The sequence below is a fragment of the Hibiscus syriacus genome, unplaced genomic scaffold, assembly GCF_006381635.1.
Source record: "Hibiscus syriacus cultivar Baekdansim isolate YM2019G1 unplaced genomic scaffold, ASM638163v2 tig00110562_pilon, whole genome shotgun sequence".
In the NCBI taxonomy this organism is placed as follows: Eukaryota; Viridiplantae; Streptophyta; class Magnoliopsida; order Malvales; family Malvaceae; genus Hibiscus; species Hibiscus syriacus.
In genome coordinates, this window is record NW_024062783.1 from 506983 (window position 1) to 526348 (window position 19366).

The following is a 19366-nucleotide window of genomic DNA, read 5'->3' on the forward strand; positions in this document are numbered from 1 at the left end:
GACCGATTAACGAACCAGTCATGCTACCGGTTCACTGGTTCAACCGGTCGAACCGGTCCGACCGGTCGGAAGAATCGAACGACGTCATAATTATTTAAAAAGTTAAATAAAAATACCAAAATTATTTAATAAAAAATAATTTTTTATATCACAAGTCATATTCAAAGCAAGTCATAACATATATAAGTTAAAAACAATAAAATCAAGTGAAACAAAATGATTCAAATTAACTACAACATAATATTTAAGGTAAAACATATTAAATAATAAATATAATTATATAACTATAATTAAAAAATAAATTTGAGGTTAAAAAAATCATAACAAAATGATATTGTTTGGTTTAATTTTTTTTAAAAACAATCCCACATGGCTAAGAAACATAGAAGAGCATCCCAAAAGTCTAAAGAGTAAAAATATGAGAACAAAACAATCTCACATTGCTAAGAAACATAGAAGCGCATCACAACTAACTTCTATAAATAATAGAGGTAATTTGCATTCAAAATCATAGAGCCTTTTGGTGAACATTGAGTGAACTATTCTTTCACTTCAATCAAGCTCGAATTTTAGGCTTCAATCGAGCTTCTAATTTTTTTTGAGTTCAAGCTTTTTTGAGTTCAAGTTTCAATATTATATTTCGTGTTTAAGTTGAACTTGATAATTTTTAGCTTGTGAGTTTGAGTTGAGTTGAGCTTACTTTTAAAGTTTTCAAGTTGAGTCGAGCTCAGCAATACTCGAGTTCAACTTGGCTCGTTTAACAAACGACGTTGTTTGGTTTAATTTTTTTTAAAAAAAAAAATCCTGGTTTTTTTCCAGTTTTCAGCCGGTCCGGTTCGAATGGTTCAGGTTCTGGCCAGTTCACTAATAGCTATTCAACCGGTTTAGATTGAACCGGATTAAGCAACGGTTCCCAGTTGAACCGGTTGGTCCGGTCCGATTTTCAAAACAAAGTTTACAAGATTAGTCCTTAAGCTTCAACCATAAATACCCTAGCTCATTTAGCTTCAAAATCATTCTAGTTTTCTTCCAATACTAGAGAGAGTTTCTTGAGAGTTGTTTTTTCTTTTTTATCAAGAGAGAATTATCATTGTTTTCTCTTTGGTAGATCGAGAGATGTTGTAATTTTGATTTTCTCATAGTGAAATTCTTCTACCGTTGCCTGTGATTTTTACCCTATATTATTTAGGGGTTTTCCACGTAAATTTTGTGTCTTCTTTATCTTTATTTTTATTTTTTTAAATTATCAGTTGCGATTTTGCTCTATCCGATAGCCGTCTTCTGCAACAATTGGTATTCAAGCTAGATTAAGTGTGTGATATCTGCTTATTGTCTTTGTGGTTGCCACCAAAAGGTGGATCCTTCAACATAAGAAAGTAAGAAGTTATTACTCATTCTTTGAAGGTTCCAGAGAACTATTCACGATAGTGAAATAGTGGGAGCTATCTATATTAGAAGTTACGGCAACGAAATTTGATATTGAAAAATTCAATGGGAGAAATTTCTCATTGTGGAAATTGAAGATGAAGGCCATCCTGAGGAAAGACGGTTGTCTATCAGCTATCAGTGAAAGGCCGATGGAGTATTATCAAGCCTCGAGGAGAAGAATACAACTAAGGAGATATGGGATCATCTCACCAAATTGTATGAGGCCACATCGTTGCACAATAAAATTTTCCTTAAGAGAAAATTATACACTCTCCGTATGTCAGAATCTACTGCAGTGACGGAATACTTAAACACACTGAACACGTTATTTTCTCAGCTTACATCGTTAAGATGTACAATAGGAGAACAAGAACGTGTTGAACTTCTACTTCAAAGTCTACCTGATTCGTATGATCAACTCATCATCAACTTGACAAACAGTAATGTCACTAGTCTAGTCTTTGATGGCGTTGTATCTGCTGTTCTACAAGAAGAAAATCGGTGCAATAATAAGGAAGACAGACAAGTAAATCGGTGCAAGAAAATCGGTGCAAGAACAAATGACAACAAATGGATCGAGATGGAAGAGAATGCTATGGAAAACTTTCATCTAGCATTAGCAGATGAAGTATTGTCAAGCATCGAGGAGAAGAATACAGCTAAGGAGATATGTGATCATCTCACCAAATTGTACGAGGCCACATCGTTGCACAATAAAATTTTCCTTAAGAGAAAATTATACACTCTCCGTATGTCAGAATCTACTTCAGTGACGGAGCACTTAAACACACTGAACACGTTATTTTCTCAGCTTACATCGTTAAGATGTACAATAGGAGAACAAGAACGTGTTGAACTTATACTTCAAAGTCTACCTGATTCGTATGATCAACTCATCATCAACTTGACAAATAGTAATGTCACTAGTCTAGTCTTCGATGACGTTGTATCTACTGTTCTACAAGAAGAAAATCGATGCAAGAACAAGGAAGACAGACAAGTAAATATGTAACAAGCAGAAGCGTTGACAATGATGAGAGTGAGATCAACAGAACGTTGCCAAAGCAGCAGTCACAAACATGGTAGATCGAAGTCGATGAGCAAGAAGAATTTAAAGTGCTATAACTGTGGAAAGAAGGGTCACTTGAAGAAGGATTGTTGGAGTCTAAATAAAAACTCCAATCCACAAGGCAATACCGCAAACACTTCAGATGATAGAGATGCTCTATGTTGTGAAGCGTCAACCACCGTGAAAGGTAGAAAGAGATATGCAGATATATGACTCATTGATTCGGGAGCAACATATCATATGACCTCAAGAAGAGAATGGTTCCATCATTATGAACCTGTCTCAGGAGGATTTGTGTATAGTTGCAATGATCATGCCTTAGAGATCGTTGGTGTGTGAACCATCAAATTGAAGATGTATGATGGAACAATCAAAATTGTTCGAGATGTGCGGCACATGAAAGGCCTGGAGAAAAATTTATTATCCTACGGATTGTTGGATAATAATGCAAGCAAGATTAAAACACAGAAAAGAATCATGAAGGTGTTCCGTGGAGCGCTTGTGGTGTTGAAAGGTGAAAATATAGCATCAAACTTGTATATGATGAAGGAAGAGACTTTGCTAGAAGCAGAAGCCTCTGTGCCTCATGTAGTTCAGATTCTGCAATGCTATGGCATCAGAAACTTGGACACATGTCAGAACAAGGAATGAAAGTCCTTGTGGAGCAAAAACTACTTCCAGGCTTAACAAATGTAACACTTCATTTGCGTGAACATTGCATAACAAGTAAGCAGCACCGATTGAAATTCAACAAATCAAATTCTAGAGGCAAAAGTGTTCTAGAATTGGTTCACTCTGACGTATGGCAAGCACCAGTTACATCTCTAGGCGGAGCAAAATACTTTGTCTCATTTATTGATGACTACTCTAGGAGATGTTGGGTGTACCCTATTAAGAAGAAGTCAGACGTATTTTCAACTTTCAAAAACTTCAAGGCGCGAGTGAAACTTGATTCTGGAAATAAGATCAAGCGTGTCATAACAGATAATGGAGGAGAATACACAAGTGAAGAATTTGATGACTTTTGCAGGAAAGAAGGCATCCAAAGACAGTTCACAGTGGCGAACACTCCTCAACAAAATAGAGTGGCAGAGCGGATGAACAGAACCTTGTTAGAAAGAAAAGAGCAATATTGAGGGATGCAGGCCTAGAAAAATCATTCTGGGCAGAAGCAGTCAATACCGCCTATTATTTGGTGAATCGAGCTCCATCAACTGCAATAGAGCTGAAGACACCAATGAAGATGTGGACTGGTAAATTAGCTGATTATTCAAACCTCCATGTATTTGGAAGTATTGTGTACGTGATGTACAACTCCCAAGAAATCTCAAAGATAGATCCAAAATCCAGGAAATGTAAATTCTTGGGGTATGCTGATGGTGTAAAGGGGTATCGCTTGTGGGACCCCACTGCCCGCAAAGTGATCATCACAGAGATGTTATCTTTGTAGAAGATAAACTACAAAGAAAAGAAGAAGATGGTAGAGCTGAAAAGTCAGAGACTACACAGATACATGTGGAAAAGGATATTGAACAAGGAGATTCTTCTGAAGCAGAACCAGCACATGATGAACAAGAACCAGAGAGTTCTGAAGCTCCAACAACTCGTCAATCAGATCATGTGAGAAGATGTCCCAATTGGCACTCAGATTATGTTATAGAAGGAAATATTACATAATACCTTTTAACAGAGGACGGTGAGCCAGCAACATACCAGGAGGCAATAAACAACTCAGATGCTTCACTATGGATGATGGCGATGCAAGAAGGAATTGAAGCCCTTCATAAAAATAATACATGGGACATTGTGCCACTACCACAAGGAAGGAAGCCAATTGGTAACAAATGGGTCTTCAAAATCAAGTGAAAATGGTGACGATCAAGTTTAGAGGTATCGTGCAAGACTGGTGGTCAAAGGATATGCTCAAAAAGAAGGTATTGATTTTAATGAAATCTTTTCTCCTATGGTTCGACTAAAACAATTCAAGTAGTTTTGGCAATGTGTGCTACATTGAACTTACATCTAGAGCAGCTAGATGTTAAAATAACTTTTCTTCATGGAAATCATGAAGAAGAGATTTACATGTTCCAGCTTGAATGTTTTGAAGAAAAAGAAAAGAAGAACTTGGTTTGTAGGTTGAACAAATCTCTGTACGGTCTAAAGTAGGCGCTGAGTGTTGGTATAAGAGATTTGATTCATTCATTATGTGCCTTGGATACAACAGACTTAATGCAGACCCTTGTGCTTATTTTAAGAGGTCTGGTGATAACGATTTTGTTATATTGTTGTTGTATGTGGATGACATGTTGGTTGTAGGACCCAACAAAGATCATATTGAAGAATTGAAGGCACAACTAGCTAGGGAATTTGAAATGAAGGACTTGGGATCAGCAAACAAGATTCTAGGGATGCAAATTCACCGAGAGAGAAGTAATAGGAAGATTTGGCTTTCACAAAAGAATTACTTAAAGAAGATCTTGTCAAGATTCAACATGCAAGATTGTAAGCCAATTTCTACCCCTCTTCCTATTAACTTCAAATTATCCTCCAGTATGAGTCCTAGCAGTGAAGAAGAGAGGATGGAGATGTCTCGAGTACCGTATGCATCAGCAGTGGGAAGTTTAATGTTCGCTATGATATGCACAAGACCAAACATTGCACAAGCAGTGGGAGTGGTTAGTCGGTACATGGTGAATCCAGGCAAAGACCATTGGAATACAGTAAATAGGATCCTGAGATACATCAAAGGGACCTCAAATGTTGCATTATATTACGGAGGATCAAATTTACTTATCAATGGGTATGTCGATTCTGACTTTGCAGGGGATTTGGATAAAAGCAAATATACTACATGATATGTGTTCAAATTTGCTGGTGGAGTTGTAAGATGGGTTTCAAAATTGCAGTCAGTTGTGGCTACATCCACAACAGAGGCAGAATATGTGGCAGCTACACAAGCAGTAAAGAAGCAATCTGGTTGAAAATGCTATTGGAGGAGCTTGGGCACAATCAAGAGTATGTCTATTTGTTTTGTGACAGTCAAAGCGCCTTACATTTAGCAAGGAATCAACATTTCATTCAAGGACAAAGCACATACGAGTTCAATACCATTTCATTCGTGAAAAGGTAGAAGAATGGACGATAGATATGCAAAAGATCCATACCAAAAACAACATAGTAGATTTCATGACGAAAGTGATCAATGCTGATAAATTTACTTGTTGTCAATCCTCTTGTGGCCTATCAGAGACGTAAGCAACATGATGGTACAAGGTAGAAAGAATGGTGTGAAGATATGATTGTTCTAATCAAATCTTCAAGTGGGAGATTATTAGTTGTCATGCAACTAATAATAGTTGCATAATGCATAATAATGGTTCATAATGCATTGTAAGTTGGCAACAATAATGGTTCATAGTTGGCACTAATAATGGTTGAAAAGTGACATGGTAAAATTACACATTTTAGTCATTATACTTTAGGATATTTACAAGATTAGTCCTTAAGCTTCAACCATAAATACCCTAGCTCATTAAGCTTCAAAATCATCCCAAAGCATTCTAGCTTTCTTCCAATACTAGAGAGAATTTAGAGAGTTTCTTAAGAGTTGTTTTTTCTTTTTTATTAAGAGAGAATTATCATTGTTTTCTCCTTGGTAGATCAAGAGAGGTTATAATTCCAATTTTCTCATAGTGAAATTCTTCTACCGTTGCCCGTGATTTTTACTCTATATTATTTAGGGGTTTTCCACGTAAATTTTGTGTCTTCTTTATCTTCATTTTTATTTTCTCAAATTATCAGTTGCGATTTTACTCTATCCGATAGCCGTCTTCCGCAACAATATGCATACCAATTGTTCTTATTAAATGTTCATTTCCGTGTTAGTATTTGTTAACCTTGTTTGGATCTCTTACAATTGGTCTAAAAATAATTTACTAGTCATTTTTAGTTCTAAAAGAAGAGGGGACGTGACTTAAAATGAATGTGACAAACACAAGGTCGATCTAACACCAATTAGTCATATTTAATTAATGCTAAAAGAAACACAAGGTAAACCTTACAACAATTTATTAGTCATCTTTAGTCTTAAAAGAGAGGGAGAATAACCAAAAATAAATGTAAGAAACACTACAACCTCCATTCAGCTTGTAACACCCCAATTTATTAGCTATTTTTAGTCACCAAGAGAGATCTAGTCACAACACCCATTCAACTTGTAATATCCTAAAATTTTCGATATCAAAATTCAATTAACGGTGACATTAAGTACGATAAAATTTTAATATATGATTATTAAAATTTTATTATCTTATATCAGAATTATCGTAAAATCAACTTAATTCGGTTAAAAATTCTTGTGGCGAGAATTGAGAGTTTTATTGAAAAATTATAATAACTATGAAGTTGATAAACGTGAGGTCCTTAAAAGGTAAATAGAAATTCTAATTACTCCTACCATAATAACACCTATACTTGCATTCTTAATTTAAGAATGACTTGCATTCTTAATTTAAGAATGAAATAAACGGATCTATTTGCCCTTATTAACAACGAATAAAGGAAAGATAATTCTTGTTTTCTTCTCATACCATTCTTTTTTTTGAATTAATCACTGGTATCCGATCTATTAACCGACTAATTCAGATCGGATACTGCAGAGGCGAGAGCGACCCTCACAACCCAGTTTGCTCCATTCACAAACACCAAGATTCGAACCTCTGGCTTTACTTAAGGGACCTAGTGCCTCATCCCACTAGACAACTGGTCGTTGGTATACCATTCTTATTGCTAGTAAGAAGAGATAGTGAACTTACGTTATTTTATGTACCTTTGAAGCGAAATTTATTAACTTTGAGAGTAATATTCTAAATTATATAAGGATTAAATGAAGAAATAAATAATTTGAGATAAAGATTTGAAAACGAGATTATCGAATTTGTATTTATATTATACTTGATATATGTTTAATTGGAGGTTTGAAATAATATTACAATAACTCATGGTTTTTGAATGATGTATAGGACTATTGAAATAACTATAAAGAAAGCTTTGGAAATGAGAATTTTAAAAGGGAAATAAAAGTTTACCGATTGAAGCCTCGAAAAACTCTAAGTTTTGGTAGCTAAAAATTTTACATGATGAATGCATTTTCTTTGCATCAAAGTATGATCATATGTGAATCTGGACACTTTTAAGATCACCATTTAGGTTAATATGTTCATTTAGGATCTTACAGAATCAATGAAATGTATGGTTTTCACGTATCAACGATGTTTGTGTTTAAGTGATGTTCAAGTGTACGGATTTTAGTTCATACGTCATATTTTAGTTTAAGTGCATTTTTCTATTTGGAGAATTCATAAATAATGTGTAAGATGAAGAACATTTGTTGGAATATTTAGATGACTTAAAATGTTAAATTTAACTAGTCGAGTTTTTGAAAAAGTAAATTAAATGACATAAATAAACTTTTAATTCGATTAATATGTTTTAAATGTGAATTTGATATTATGATGCTTGATTTTGTGTTGTTTCAGTATGTATGAGATGCTAGAAACGCGTTCACGTATTTTCATTAGGCGTTAAGGTGGATCAATTACATGTTAAAGATTAAAAAATCAAAATTCAAATTGATTTCTATAATTCGACTATAAACAATTCTGATAAGTTAACGTGATATCTATGATTCAATTTTTGACTAAATTATTTTGGGGTGTTACAACACTACTGTAATCGAGAATGCAGAGTATGATATCGAATGATGAGATAGGATGAATTAATACAATCTTAGATCAATTAACTCTTGAATATAAGTCTAAAATTGAGAATAAATATTAGAATTTTATTATATGAAACGACTCAATAATGAAAGGACCGAAAAAAATGATTGATTTGGACCAGTATGTTGTGAAACAGATGGAAACGAAAGACGATAGAGGGTGACTAGTGGAATATCCAATTTAATGAGAAGGCATTATAAATTAAATTAATAAACTATTAATAAAAATCTACGTGACAACTCATAAATTAATAAAAAAATTACATGTATTACAATTTTAGCCAGACAATACAGGAGTGAAAAAAAAAATCTTTAAAGTTTAATGAGTATATTGAAATTTTTACACTTTAGTAATTAAAATTGTAGAGATAAGAAAGCTTAATGATGATTTGTGTAATTTACAATTTTTTTATTACGTAAAAAAAGTAGGGGCGAAGGTGAGATAATGAGTAACAATGAAAGGTTTTATATTTACAATTCAAAACTCAAAACTAGAAACATGAAGTTAAGAAGTCAAGATCATGATCCATGAAAGACCACAGTTCTCCCTCCATTGAATCCAACTCACAGGACTTAGCAAAGGCCCTACTTTCTCTTCCTCAAACGCCGCCGTCCCAGTCTCATCCCACCATCCCATGCATTTCGGGCCTTCATCAATCCTCCGCTCATACAAAGCCGCTTTGGCCGCCGCCGATTGTATATCCCTCCTCGAGCAAGACTCAGGCCGGGGAAGCGACCCCACCAAGTCCGGGAAGTTGAGGATGGCAGAGTCGCCTTTTAAGAAGAAAGCTGCAGAGTCATACGCCCGAGCCGCCATCTCCGCAGACCCAAACGACCCCAGCCATATCCGAGTCTTTTGGCCCGGTAAACGTATCTCGGAGACGTAACGCCCCCACCTCCGCTTACGTACACCGCGAAACGAGGCCTCACTGTCTTGGGCAGTGCGTTTCTTGTAGACACGATGGGACTGGGACTCAGCGGCCGTGCTTGAGCTAAACTCGCGAGGATCTTTCTCGCAAACGGACATGAACGAATGTCAATCTCTGTGTTGTGTTATTAAAATCTCAGTGAAATTGGTTTGGTTTGGTTTGGTTTAGCAGTGAAAAGAAGTGAGAGTTTCCAAGGTATAAATAGGCGACAGTTTGGAGTGGAAGAGATAAGGAAAAGGAAGTGTAGTACAATATCACACGCAATAAACTTTCATATATTCCTAAAACAAATTGGAAATTATTTGCTATTATATAGTTTAATTCAATTTAATTTTACATTTTAATTATAAATTTTAAATATTTTTTTAAATAATATAGTCTTTTGAGGATTATAAGTAATATTTATTCCAAAAAAATTTAATTATTGATAACACTCATATACACTAAAAACGTAGTTCTCAAATCCAAGTCTTTAAGAAAAATATCCCTTTTACTACTAATCATTTAATGAGTTGTTAAATTCTAAATATTAAGATCATAAATTCTAAATATGGTTAATTAAATCAAAATAAATAGAATTGTATAAATTAATTTAATACCGTCCTTATATTAAATAATATTTCAAACAATAATTTTACACATTTTATTCTTTATTAATTATCAGAGATAGATAGAGGGATATTGAAATGTTATTGGACTCTTAGAAATTTCAAATCTCTTAATAATTTAAATATTTTTATTTGTTATATAATCTCATATTTTAAAAATTTATATTTTTAAATTGTTAATACAATATTTTAAATTTATACCATTAATAAAAAATGCGTTTATCCCTCTTATAACTGAGCTTATGGTACAATGATATAAAAAAGTTTTGGCTGAAAAGAAGTTACAATTAACACCAAGTATTAGAATACATTTTTTCCTTTTATAAACAAATAAATACATAGTTATTAATATAAATAGGGTGTTAAAATTTGAAACTAATCATCATTACGCGACTAACTATTAACATATAAAAATGTTTGATATATAGTACTACAATAATTAAAAACAATGTACGAATTTTGAAGTTTAAAGGGGAAATAGCTGGCATTTTGTTTGCATCCATGCTTATGATTAAAATAGGACACGGACAAAGTACATATATCCAGAACTAGTAAATCAATTCCTCATAATTACGTATCTGTCCTTCAAAATCTCATTACTCTGAAAAAAATGCGAATTTTGTTTGGTTAAAAGATGGGTGGATTTAAACATCTATTTTGGTTAAACGAGTGTTGAATTAAAAATTAATTTTTAAGGTAATATATCAATGAATAAGTAAAATAAAATTAATTTATATATCAATCCGGTCAATAATACAAAAATATATTTACTTTAATTTAAGTTAAATTAAATTGAATTGAGATTAAAGATAAATAGATGCTTTGCCATTTATTTTATAACGGATAGAAAACGTATTTTGAAAGGATAAGAAAGGTTAACTGGGGTGAAAATTACATAAAAGCTTTCCGGTATTGCTTAAAAGAAAAAGAAAAAGAAAAATATTCATTTGATTAAAATAATTATTATTTTACTTAAAATTCTACTGCATCTATATACCCTAAATTACATAAAATTACATAAGAGAGTTAACGGGGGTAAAAATGACATAAAAGCTTTCGGGTATTTTTTGATAAAAGAGATAAATCCTGACATCAATAATTAAAAAGAATATTATTTTTTTATAAAATTTTAGATTCAAATTATTCTGTTTTTATCGCCCTAAATTAGTAAAAAAAGAAGGGATACAATGGTAACTTTAATGTAAAACGTGTTGTCGTCAATATAGAATAATGATTAAAATAATAAAAGGGACGCGTTTAACCAGCTGTATTTAGCAATACAATGCAATAAGAAAACCCTGTCCCAAAATAGTATCAGACTTCAGACAAACAGTGTTCATTTTGGCTACAAAAGAAACAAGTTTTAGAAAAAGAATAAACTACACTATTAGTCATTAAATTATTTATTACTTCTTTTCTATTTTGATCACCAACTATTTTTTATGCAAGAATGAACACTAATGTTATATTTTTTTCTATTTTGGTCACTTTCCATTAATTTTGCCAGTTGAGTTGATGAAGATGATGATATGACATGATAAAATGATAATCTCAGTCTCTAAAATTTATATATTTTATCAAATTAATCTTAATTTTAAACAACTATTAAATTTAACCTTTATTTTAAATATTAGGGTCAAACCCCAAATTTTCTAACTTCACAACTCTTTATTCTTCCTCTCTCTTTTTATTTGCGTATTTTTCTCTTCTAATTTGATTTTCCATTAAATTTCAATCCATGATAAACCTTGTTTGTGAGAAATAATGTTAGTTGAAAAAAAAAATAGAAATATGAGATTCATAGACTCTTAGGGCAACCATAACAGGTAGTCAAACAAATCATTAGTGCCAAACCTACCATCCAAACTGGATTCAGGCGATTAAATTAGATCAGTGAACCTCTGACTGTTCATTCTGTATTCAGGCGGTTCGCTCGATAAATATCCTCATTTACGATCACAGGTGGAATACTCCATGTACCAAGAGGATGTCCTGAGTCCTTGCCACCTGAAAATTCCACATGTAATACATAAAGTCAACAAGACAAAGATGGTGAACTTTGATATCCAACTTTAAATCTCGGCTAGTTACCTTCTTTAGTGGCTTCTTCGCATCTTCTCTGGTATTTCGAGGAGAGCTGAGGATCCAAAGTTTTCAATAAATTGTCATACCTCTTCAGCATCTGTTATGTATTTTGCCTGAATGAAGACAACGAAAAAGAAAAGAGCCATTTGGCATATGAGTTAATATGGGAGCTAAGTTACTTGAACCATGTTCGGATATGAGTCAAATAGGTATACTTAAAGAATTAGGTGATAGAAACAAGGAAAAAAATTAAAATTCAAGGGATCAATCCATATGTTTAAGACCCTACGCCACAACTATATTCTATAAGAACAAAGCGATAAGTTCACTTCTTAAATGTCGAACCTCGAAGCATACTGAATTATTTCATGGAACGGTATCAATACCATACTCACCAACATAGCTGGCGCTGTTGAAGGTCCATATATTTTGACAAACATGCGCAAAATATTGAAGCTATTCTCGAATACATCGTCCTGAAGGGAAGCCACAAAAACTATAAAACAATTGGATATATAAACAGAATCATGTAATCAGGACAAAGAAAAACCATCAGAGAACGCAAGTACCTCATAGTCGAACCTGAAGCATCATTACATCATCTGGGGGTTGAGTATATAATTGACACCATGCTTGCATCATATCATTACGAAAAACATCAGTTACCCCAAAAACAATAAAAGAAAACAGCACAAGGAAAACACGAGACCAAAATCAGTTGATCATTCGGTGTATTGGAAAGTACCTAACAAATTGAAACCGCCACTTAAATCTAAGGTAAAATCAGAAAACAGAAAGGAAAAAGAAACACTTACAGATCATCTGATATTTCTACAAGGAATTCAGAGACTGACAAGAATTCCATGTGCAAGTCATTAACCTTTACAACAGCAACAACAAAGAAAATACATTTAGCCTCATATAATCTAAGTTACCAGATATGAAATATAGAATGCAAGATATATCATGTTAAAAAACATAAATCTAATGGATACATTTTGATAATGTCCTGCAATGTATTAATACAGACTGCATGACATTTCTTTTTTTTTGATAGGGACTGCATGACATTTCTAAGCTGATATAGAATTTCAATTCTCATTTTGTTAAAAGATTGAAACCTGAAGCCATTTTTATTAATGATATTACAAATACCGTAAATCAAAAACTGTACACAAGAACCATTGATGTATTTCCACAAAATTTGATGAAAACCAACAGAGCAGATCATGGCATTCTGGAATTTTCATTGTATTAAGTCAGAAAGCATGATGTAGCACTCTAGACATTTCTTTTTCCTTCCCCTTCTACCAAACCCTTAAGTAGTGCTTCGAACATGCATCAAAATACGAATGTTAGAATCCAGATGATGGGAAAAACCCAATATAGGTATGTACATGCACAAACATGCAAAAGATACAAATGTATATAACTAGGCTAACATCATATTACCTCTTGTCCTCTTAACTGATACAGAAGAAGATTCAACACCCGATAGTCAAAAGACTTTAGATGAATTGCCCTCATAACATCTTCAAGAGAGATCTGGAAAAACAAAACATTTAATCTGTAAACATTTATTTTCTGCATTTCCTCTTAGTATTACAACTCTTTTACACCCTTTCCCTTTTAAGGATATAATTCTTATAGCCATTCATTAAATGAGCACATCTCATAATACTCAGTGGTATTTATTAAAAAGTTACCCATGTCTATTAAAAAAATTGATTATGCCAAAATCATCCAAAGTTTATAAGCATTAGGAGAAACTTTTCTCAACAAGACAGTGACAAAATCAAAGATCTATTCACTTAATACACGGTATAATTATTTAAAAGCCAAAGGTGAAAATGTTTGTGGTTCTGGTTAAAGACCATGTTTAGAAGCCAAATAAATAACATATGGTACCTTGGTATTAATGTTTGCCCTTCATAGTATACCATTAGGTAGACCATTATTCTCTGTTCTATTTAGACGGGAAAAAAAAGAAAAATAGTGATCTTTTTTTCTAAAATAGTACTAGGTAGAAAAATTATATTCTTAATTGTTTAGAAATAGTAATAAATTAAAAATATAATTAATTTAAGCAAAGCAGCAAGGACAAAAGTGGTATATCTACCTCCATTTTGCATATTAGTGCACGACATAGCTTTCTTTCCAATGCCCAGTACTCTTCTCCGGACTTAAGTTCTTCTCTGATCCTAAATCCATTGCCAAAAATAAATCAACCAAATAAGTTTCTTTCTCTCCTTCCTTTCCATGAAAGCAAATAGCAAGCAATATATATATAGGATAAAAAGTTACCTCTCAGTAAGGAGTCTCCGTTGTTCAAGCACGTTTAAAAGAGGCCTGAGTGGATCCTTTTCTAACATGTTTGAAAATGTTTCAGCCCAACCCTGATATTTTCCCTGTACCAGAGAAGGAACTAGATAGGTCAATAGATGTTGATTGCTAGAAGGTTAACCACAGACATATTTCCTAAAAGATTTCAGTATTACCTTCTCAAATTCATCTGCTAGACCTCCTTCTGTTGGTATAGTGAGTAACTTCTCATTCGAACCATCTAACTGCACAAAAAAATATGGATGCTAAGGAAATAAAAAAAGCTTTCATGATATCGGTTCTCAAATTTAGTGGTTGCAATGTTTCCAATAGTTACGAGACAATTTATCGCTAACTTTTAGAACGTCCTTTACAAGGGAAGCAAAACAAATTTAATTCACAACAACAATAATGGAAGGAATGAAAGCCAAGGTAAGGGTCATTCCTTATTGGAGTGAAAACTAATTTTTCAGAATGGAAGTTTGAAAGGGAATGAAGATTCACCCAATTACAACTTCAACTTCTCAACGCCATTGCTTTGAAAGCTATAAAACTAGCTCCAAGAAGTCAATTGAAATTTGCAATATTATTGCACTAATATGTAAAAAAAATACTTATAGAAATGACAACATTTCTTCAAATATCAATTATACCTGATAAATATAGCTTTCGGTGAATTCAAGCACAGGGAAATATTTAAATATCATGTTTGGGCTGTTTATGTCCATTCCATGAAACATAAAATAAGACCTGCACTGCAAACACAATCATAACAACATTGATTGGGATCATCAAATAGAACACTTTTGTCACAAGCATAGTCAAAATCCCCCACCCCCACAATTCTTTATACCACACATATTCGTTCGTTCGTTCATTCATCAGTAAAATTATTAAAGCATACGATTACATTTGCTCATATGATAAAGGTGCAAATATTGATTTAAAACTGTATGACTTAAAGACAAATTTTGTTTTTTTTTTTGAGTGCTTACAAAATCCTCAAGTGTAGAATTTGCCCGTTCCATAGCTTCCAGTCCCACCATTGCTACCTCATCATGGTTTATCTGCAGTGAGAAGCAATCTTTCTTATCGGGCGGGATATCGATTTCTTGGTAATCTGCAAAATAAAATTTTTAAAAAGGGAACCAGAACATAAAGAGCAGGAAACCAACCAAAATTAAAAAAAATGAAAATAAAAAACATGTGGACCTCTTTCATCAGTTTCCAAACTAACCCATTCTGATGCTTCTTCCAGAAAGCTAACCGAAATCTGCAGTTTTTGAAAACAATAAGCATAAAAAAGGAGAAATTAACCATCAATTGGGAATGGGAAAGCTTACTTTTGGTAAACATTCAGAAATTAAATGGCACTTGGTGTCGAAATTGAGTTCGCCGCATGGTTGTAACTGGAAAACCGATTCATTTAGTAATCAGACAAATTAAGTTAAAATGTGAGAAAAAGGAACAAAAAAAAAGGAAAGAAAGGGACTACTAAGAGAAGGATGAGATTGGCGATGAAGCGATTCGAATCGGGAGTTGAAGAGGAAACAAAGTTTCGAGATTCCATGAAAGTAAGAGTTCTTTGGAGTTGTTCAAGCTTCCTCAGTGCCTCCATTTCGTTTTTTTCTTTCTCTAGTTAGTTTCTCAGCTTTGAGGTTTGTCGTCTTCAAATTTTATAAAGCTCTTGTATTTGCTCCAACGACGACGTATTATTAGAATATTAGAAAGGAGGGGAAAAGGTCAAAACGCCGTTGCCGGGGATCGAACCCGGGTCACCCGCGTGACAGGCGGGTATACTCACCACTATACTACAACGACCCTCTACATATATATATTTTAAGTTACTATTGACATTTTTAGTGATTATGACTTTTTTTTTAAGTGATTATGATTTCTAGAATTAGTTTAATTATTACTTTTTAAAACTAAAAATTAAGCACGTGAAAAAATATACGAAACTACTTATTTGGTGAAATTTAAAATGTGATACATGAATTTTGATTTAGTGTATATATGCGCATAAAACTTTTATTTTGGTTCAAATGTATTTGTACACGCCAAACATTTATGGGTGAAACACAGCAGAGCTCCCTAAACTATGACAAATGATCCTTTTAATCACTAAATATTTGAAAGTTATCAAATAGTTTAACTGATATTTACCAGTGACATCAAAGTTAGATGCAAAGATAATTGATACATACCCAATTTTTTTTATCATTTTAGTTATTATTTTTTATCTAAATTTGATCCTAAATTAAAAAAAAGTTTTAATACTCAACTTTTTTTAAAAAAAAAGAGAGTTAAATAGTTTTTTCTTGAATAGAAATACTGATTAATTAAATTATTAACGCAATTGACAATCCATTTATACTTTATGTAATTTGTTTGATTTTAATCTTTTGGTCGTGGGATCGAGTCTCACGGTGGACAATTCATAATTCAGAGGTCTCCCACGGAAGCTCCTCTCAACCTGGCGTTGGGGGCAACCTACTATCCTACCTCCCCTTACCCTATTACATATGGGAATAAAAGTCAGCTAATTTTTTTAATTGATGTGATACATAAGATAAATATTATAATATTAACCTGAAGGACATGTGAACTTCACTTTAAAACCTTTTCAAATTTAATGTTTTAGACAATATTTTTCATTAGAATTTTTTTAGTGTTAAGGGATAAATTTAATTAAAGAATAAGGGTTAATTTGATAAAAAAAAGGGGTAAAAATTACAATTCAGTTCGTCATTTTACCTAAAACAACAAAAAGAATATTTTTGTATCATTTAAATCTGGATGGATTCCTACTGCTACAGTGTATGAAATTTCAGCTAACATTGAATCTTCTTCGTCACTTTCATCTTCTTTAACCCCTTTTTTTTTCTTTCTATGGGAACTTTTAAAATCAAAAACGTGGTGCTTTATGCTAATCGGACATTTCAAACTCCTTTGTTGCCTAATTCGCAAAACATATTCTTCAACTCCTTAATAGTTTCACAAGCAGCCGCTTCATTAATCTTAAGGGTCTCATTCTCTTGTGAAAGGAAATCCAAAGCTTCGTCCTTTTTGGCAATGGCGTCCTTGAGCTGCGAATTCTCCGCTCGAGCTATGTTAGCAGCTTCTTTGGCTACGTTAGCTTCGTTTATTGCCTGTTTCATGATGTCCCGAAGCTTCTGATTCTCTTCCTTGGCCTTCTTGTTCATGTTTTCAGCCTCTTGAAGCGATTCGAGCAGTGATTGGCATTCTTCTTTCGCTGCGTTTCGTTCATCTTCGGCTTTTCGAATGCATTCGACGAATCCGATCTCTCTTGTGTTCCATGCCAGAACGGATTCTTCGACTTCGATTCTCAATCTTTCTGATGTGTTTTTATATCGATCCGCTTCTTTCTTTGCTTCATTGTACTTTCCTTCCAGCATTCTCAGCTTCGCCTTGAGATTTTCAAAGTATCCTTTCGTTTTTTGGAGCTCGATTTGTGTCGAGGAGAGTTTGTTCTTGGCTTCGTTTGCTTCTGTTATCACTTCTTTCAATGCCAAGGCTAAATCATCCATGGCTTTCTTGTTGTTTTCTTCGGCATCGGTAATGGATTGCAGTTCATCTTTTAGATGTCTGACTTCCTCAGATAGATTCTTGGCTTTCAACGAAGAAGATTGCTCATTCTCTTCGGCACGAGATAGTTTCTCCTTGGTGATTCGAAGCTCGGATTCGAGTCTTGTCAATGGGTCATCCGCCATCGATGATGACGGACTGCCCCAATTCTGCAGGATTTCCAGTAGAGGCTTGATTTGATTCTTGGATTCTTCGAGTTGAATCTTGGCTTGCTCGAACTCTTTCGATTGAGCCATGAATGCATCGTACAACAGATCAACTGTGTCGGACTTGAAGGATTTCATCTTGTTCAATTCATCTTTCAGCTTATGAAACGAAGCTTCTTGCTCCGACAATTTCGCCTCCAATTCTTTGGTCTTTTCGAGCTCAATTTTCAAGGATTCAACGTCATTTTCCTTGTTCTTCAATTCGTCAATTGCCACAGCTAAAGAGTCCTTCGTTGACGCCATTGCAGCAGGCGATTGCTCCTTCATTCCTGCTGTTCGTCTCTGAATAAAATGTTGGATAATTATAATGGATCCATAATTATAACAGGGAGAAAAAACAAGAACGCGAAATTCAGGATATTGTAATAATTCAGACAAAAAGAAATAAAAAAATCAAAACAAAAAAGGACATTGATATACCTTGATAGGACTGAAAATGCAGAGAATTATGTAATAGATAGAGGGAATGAAACGGGAGTTTTTATTCCTGAAAGAAAATCAATGAGAAATGGCACTAAAAATAAACATTTTCTAATAATACATAACAACAAGGTTTGAAAACAGACAATTCTGAACAAGAAAGGCCAATTCCAGGAAATTTAGGGGGATCGAATCTAATTAAAAGCTATTATAGTGTGTGTTTATTTTGAGTCAAACTCAAATTAGTATTTTTTTAGAGTTTTATAAATTATATAATTTATTTATAAACAAAAAAAAATTGACACTTATATTTTCTGATTTAAATCGACATTTTATTTTTCTAAATCACATGAAACTAAATTTGATGTATTCATATTCATATCAACCTTTTTATATTTATTGAAATTTGGAGTACTGATGTTCATATTATTATTTTTTTAAAAGAAAGTTTTGTATGATTTTATTGATGACATACATACAAAACAAGAATAATGAAACATGTCTCATTATTGGTAATGTTGTTTTCGTGTATGTCCTATATTATATTGACATTGAAACGGTGCACTCTTTTTCTTCTACTTAAGTTAATGAGGATATTCATATTACATTATTTTTTAATATTCATGAATGTGTGACGTAATGTCATTATATGTCTTCTTTTAGTAATTGTTTCTATGTTGCGTATAAAATTGTTGGATTTATAAGAAACTTCAAAGTTTTGAGGGGAAATGTGAAGAGGAAGAAATCTAAGGAAACTGGCGAGTATTTAATCAAAATCAAAGCTAAGAAAAAAATATTTAAAATTCTTTGTTGCAATCAAAAGAGGATAACAAGCTTTTTAGGCGGCTGATTTGGGCTTACTTTTGTCTAAGCTGCTGAGTATTGAGATGGTCTCCAAAGATTATTCCAAC

At 33.2% G+C, this 19366-nt stretch overlaps 3 protein-coding genes and 1 non-coding gene across 4 annotated transcripts; all 4 read right to left on the reverse strand.

The window, feature by feature from the left end:
- Positions 1 to 1307: 1307 nt before the first annotated feature.
- On the reverse strand, positions 1308 to 18312 carry LOC120132407 (WEB family protein At4g27595, chloroplastic-like). Its single transcript, XM_039149171.1, has 3 exons — positions 17175 to 18312; positions 3680 to 3683; positions 1308 to 1333 (listed from the first exon to the last, which is right to left on the reverse strand). Exons 1-3 carry the CDS (start codon positions 18300 to 18302, stop codon positions 1308 to 1310), a joined length of 1158 nt encoding a protein of 385 aa, XP_039005102.1. The 5' UTR covers positions 18303 to 18312.
- Positions 8715 to 9318, reverse strand: LOC120132435 (ethylene-responsive transcription factor TINY-like). Its single transcript, XM_039149193.1, has one exon. It carries the CDS (start codon positions 9301 to 9303, stop codon positions 8782 to 8784), a length of 522 nt encoding a protein of 173 aa, XP_039005124.1. The 5' UTR covers positions 9304 to 9318; the 3' UTR covers positions 8715 to 8781.
- On the reverse strand, positions 11589 to 15853 carry LOC120132434. The gene is given in 15 exon segments (XM_039149192.1): positions 11589 to 11820; positions 11905 to 11984; positions 11986 to 12011; positions 12294 to 12374; positions 12468 to 12480; positions 12714 to 12778; positions 13351 to 13443; positions 14018 to 14099; positions 14203 to 14306; positions 14397 to 14465; positions 14874 to 14975; positions 15216 to 15340; positions 15433 to 15493; positions 15564 to 15629; positions 15716 to 15853. Coding segments are annotated over 15 exon segments (1188 nt in total). The 5' UTR covers positions 15839 to 15853; the 3' UTR covers positions 11589 to 11722.
- Positions 15970 to 16041, reverse strand: TRNAD-GUC. Its single transcript has one exon. It is a non-coding gene; the product is annotated as a tRNA-Asp (tRNA).
- Positions 18313 to 19366: the final 1054 nt, after the last annotated feature.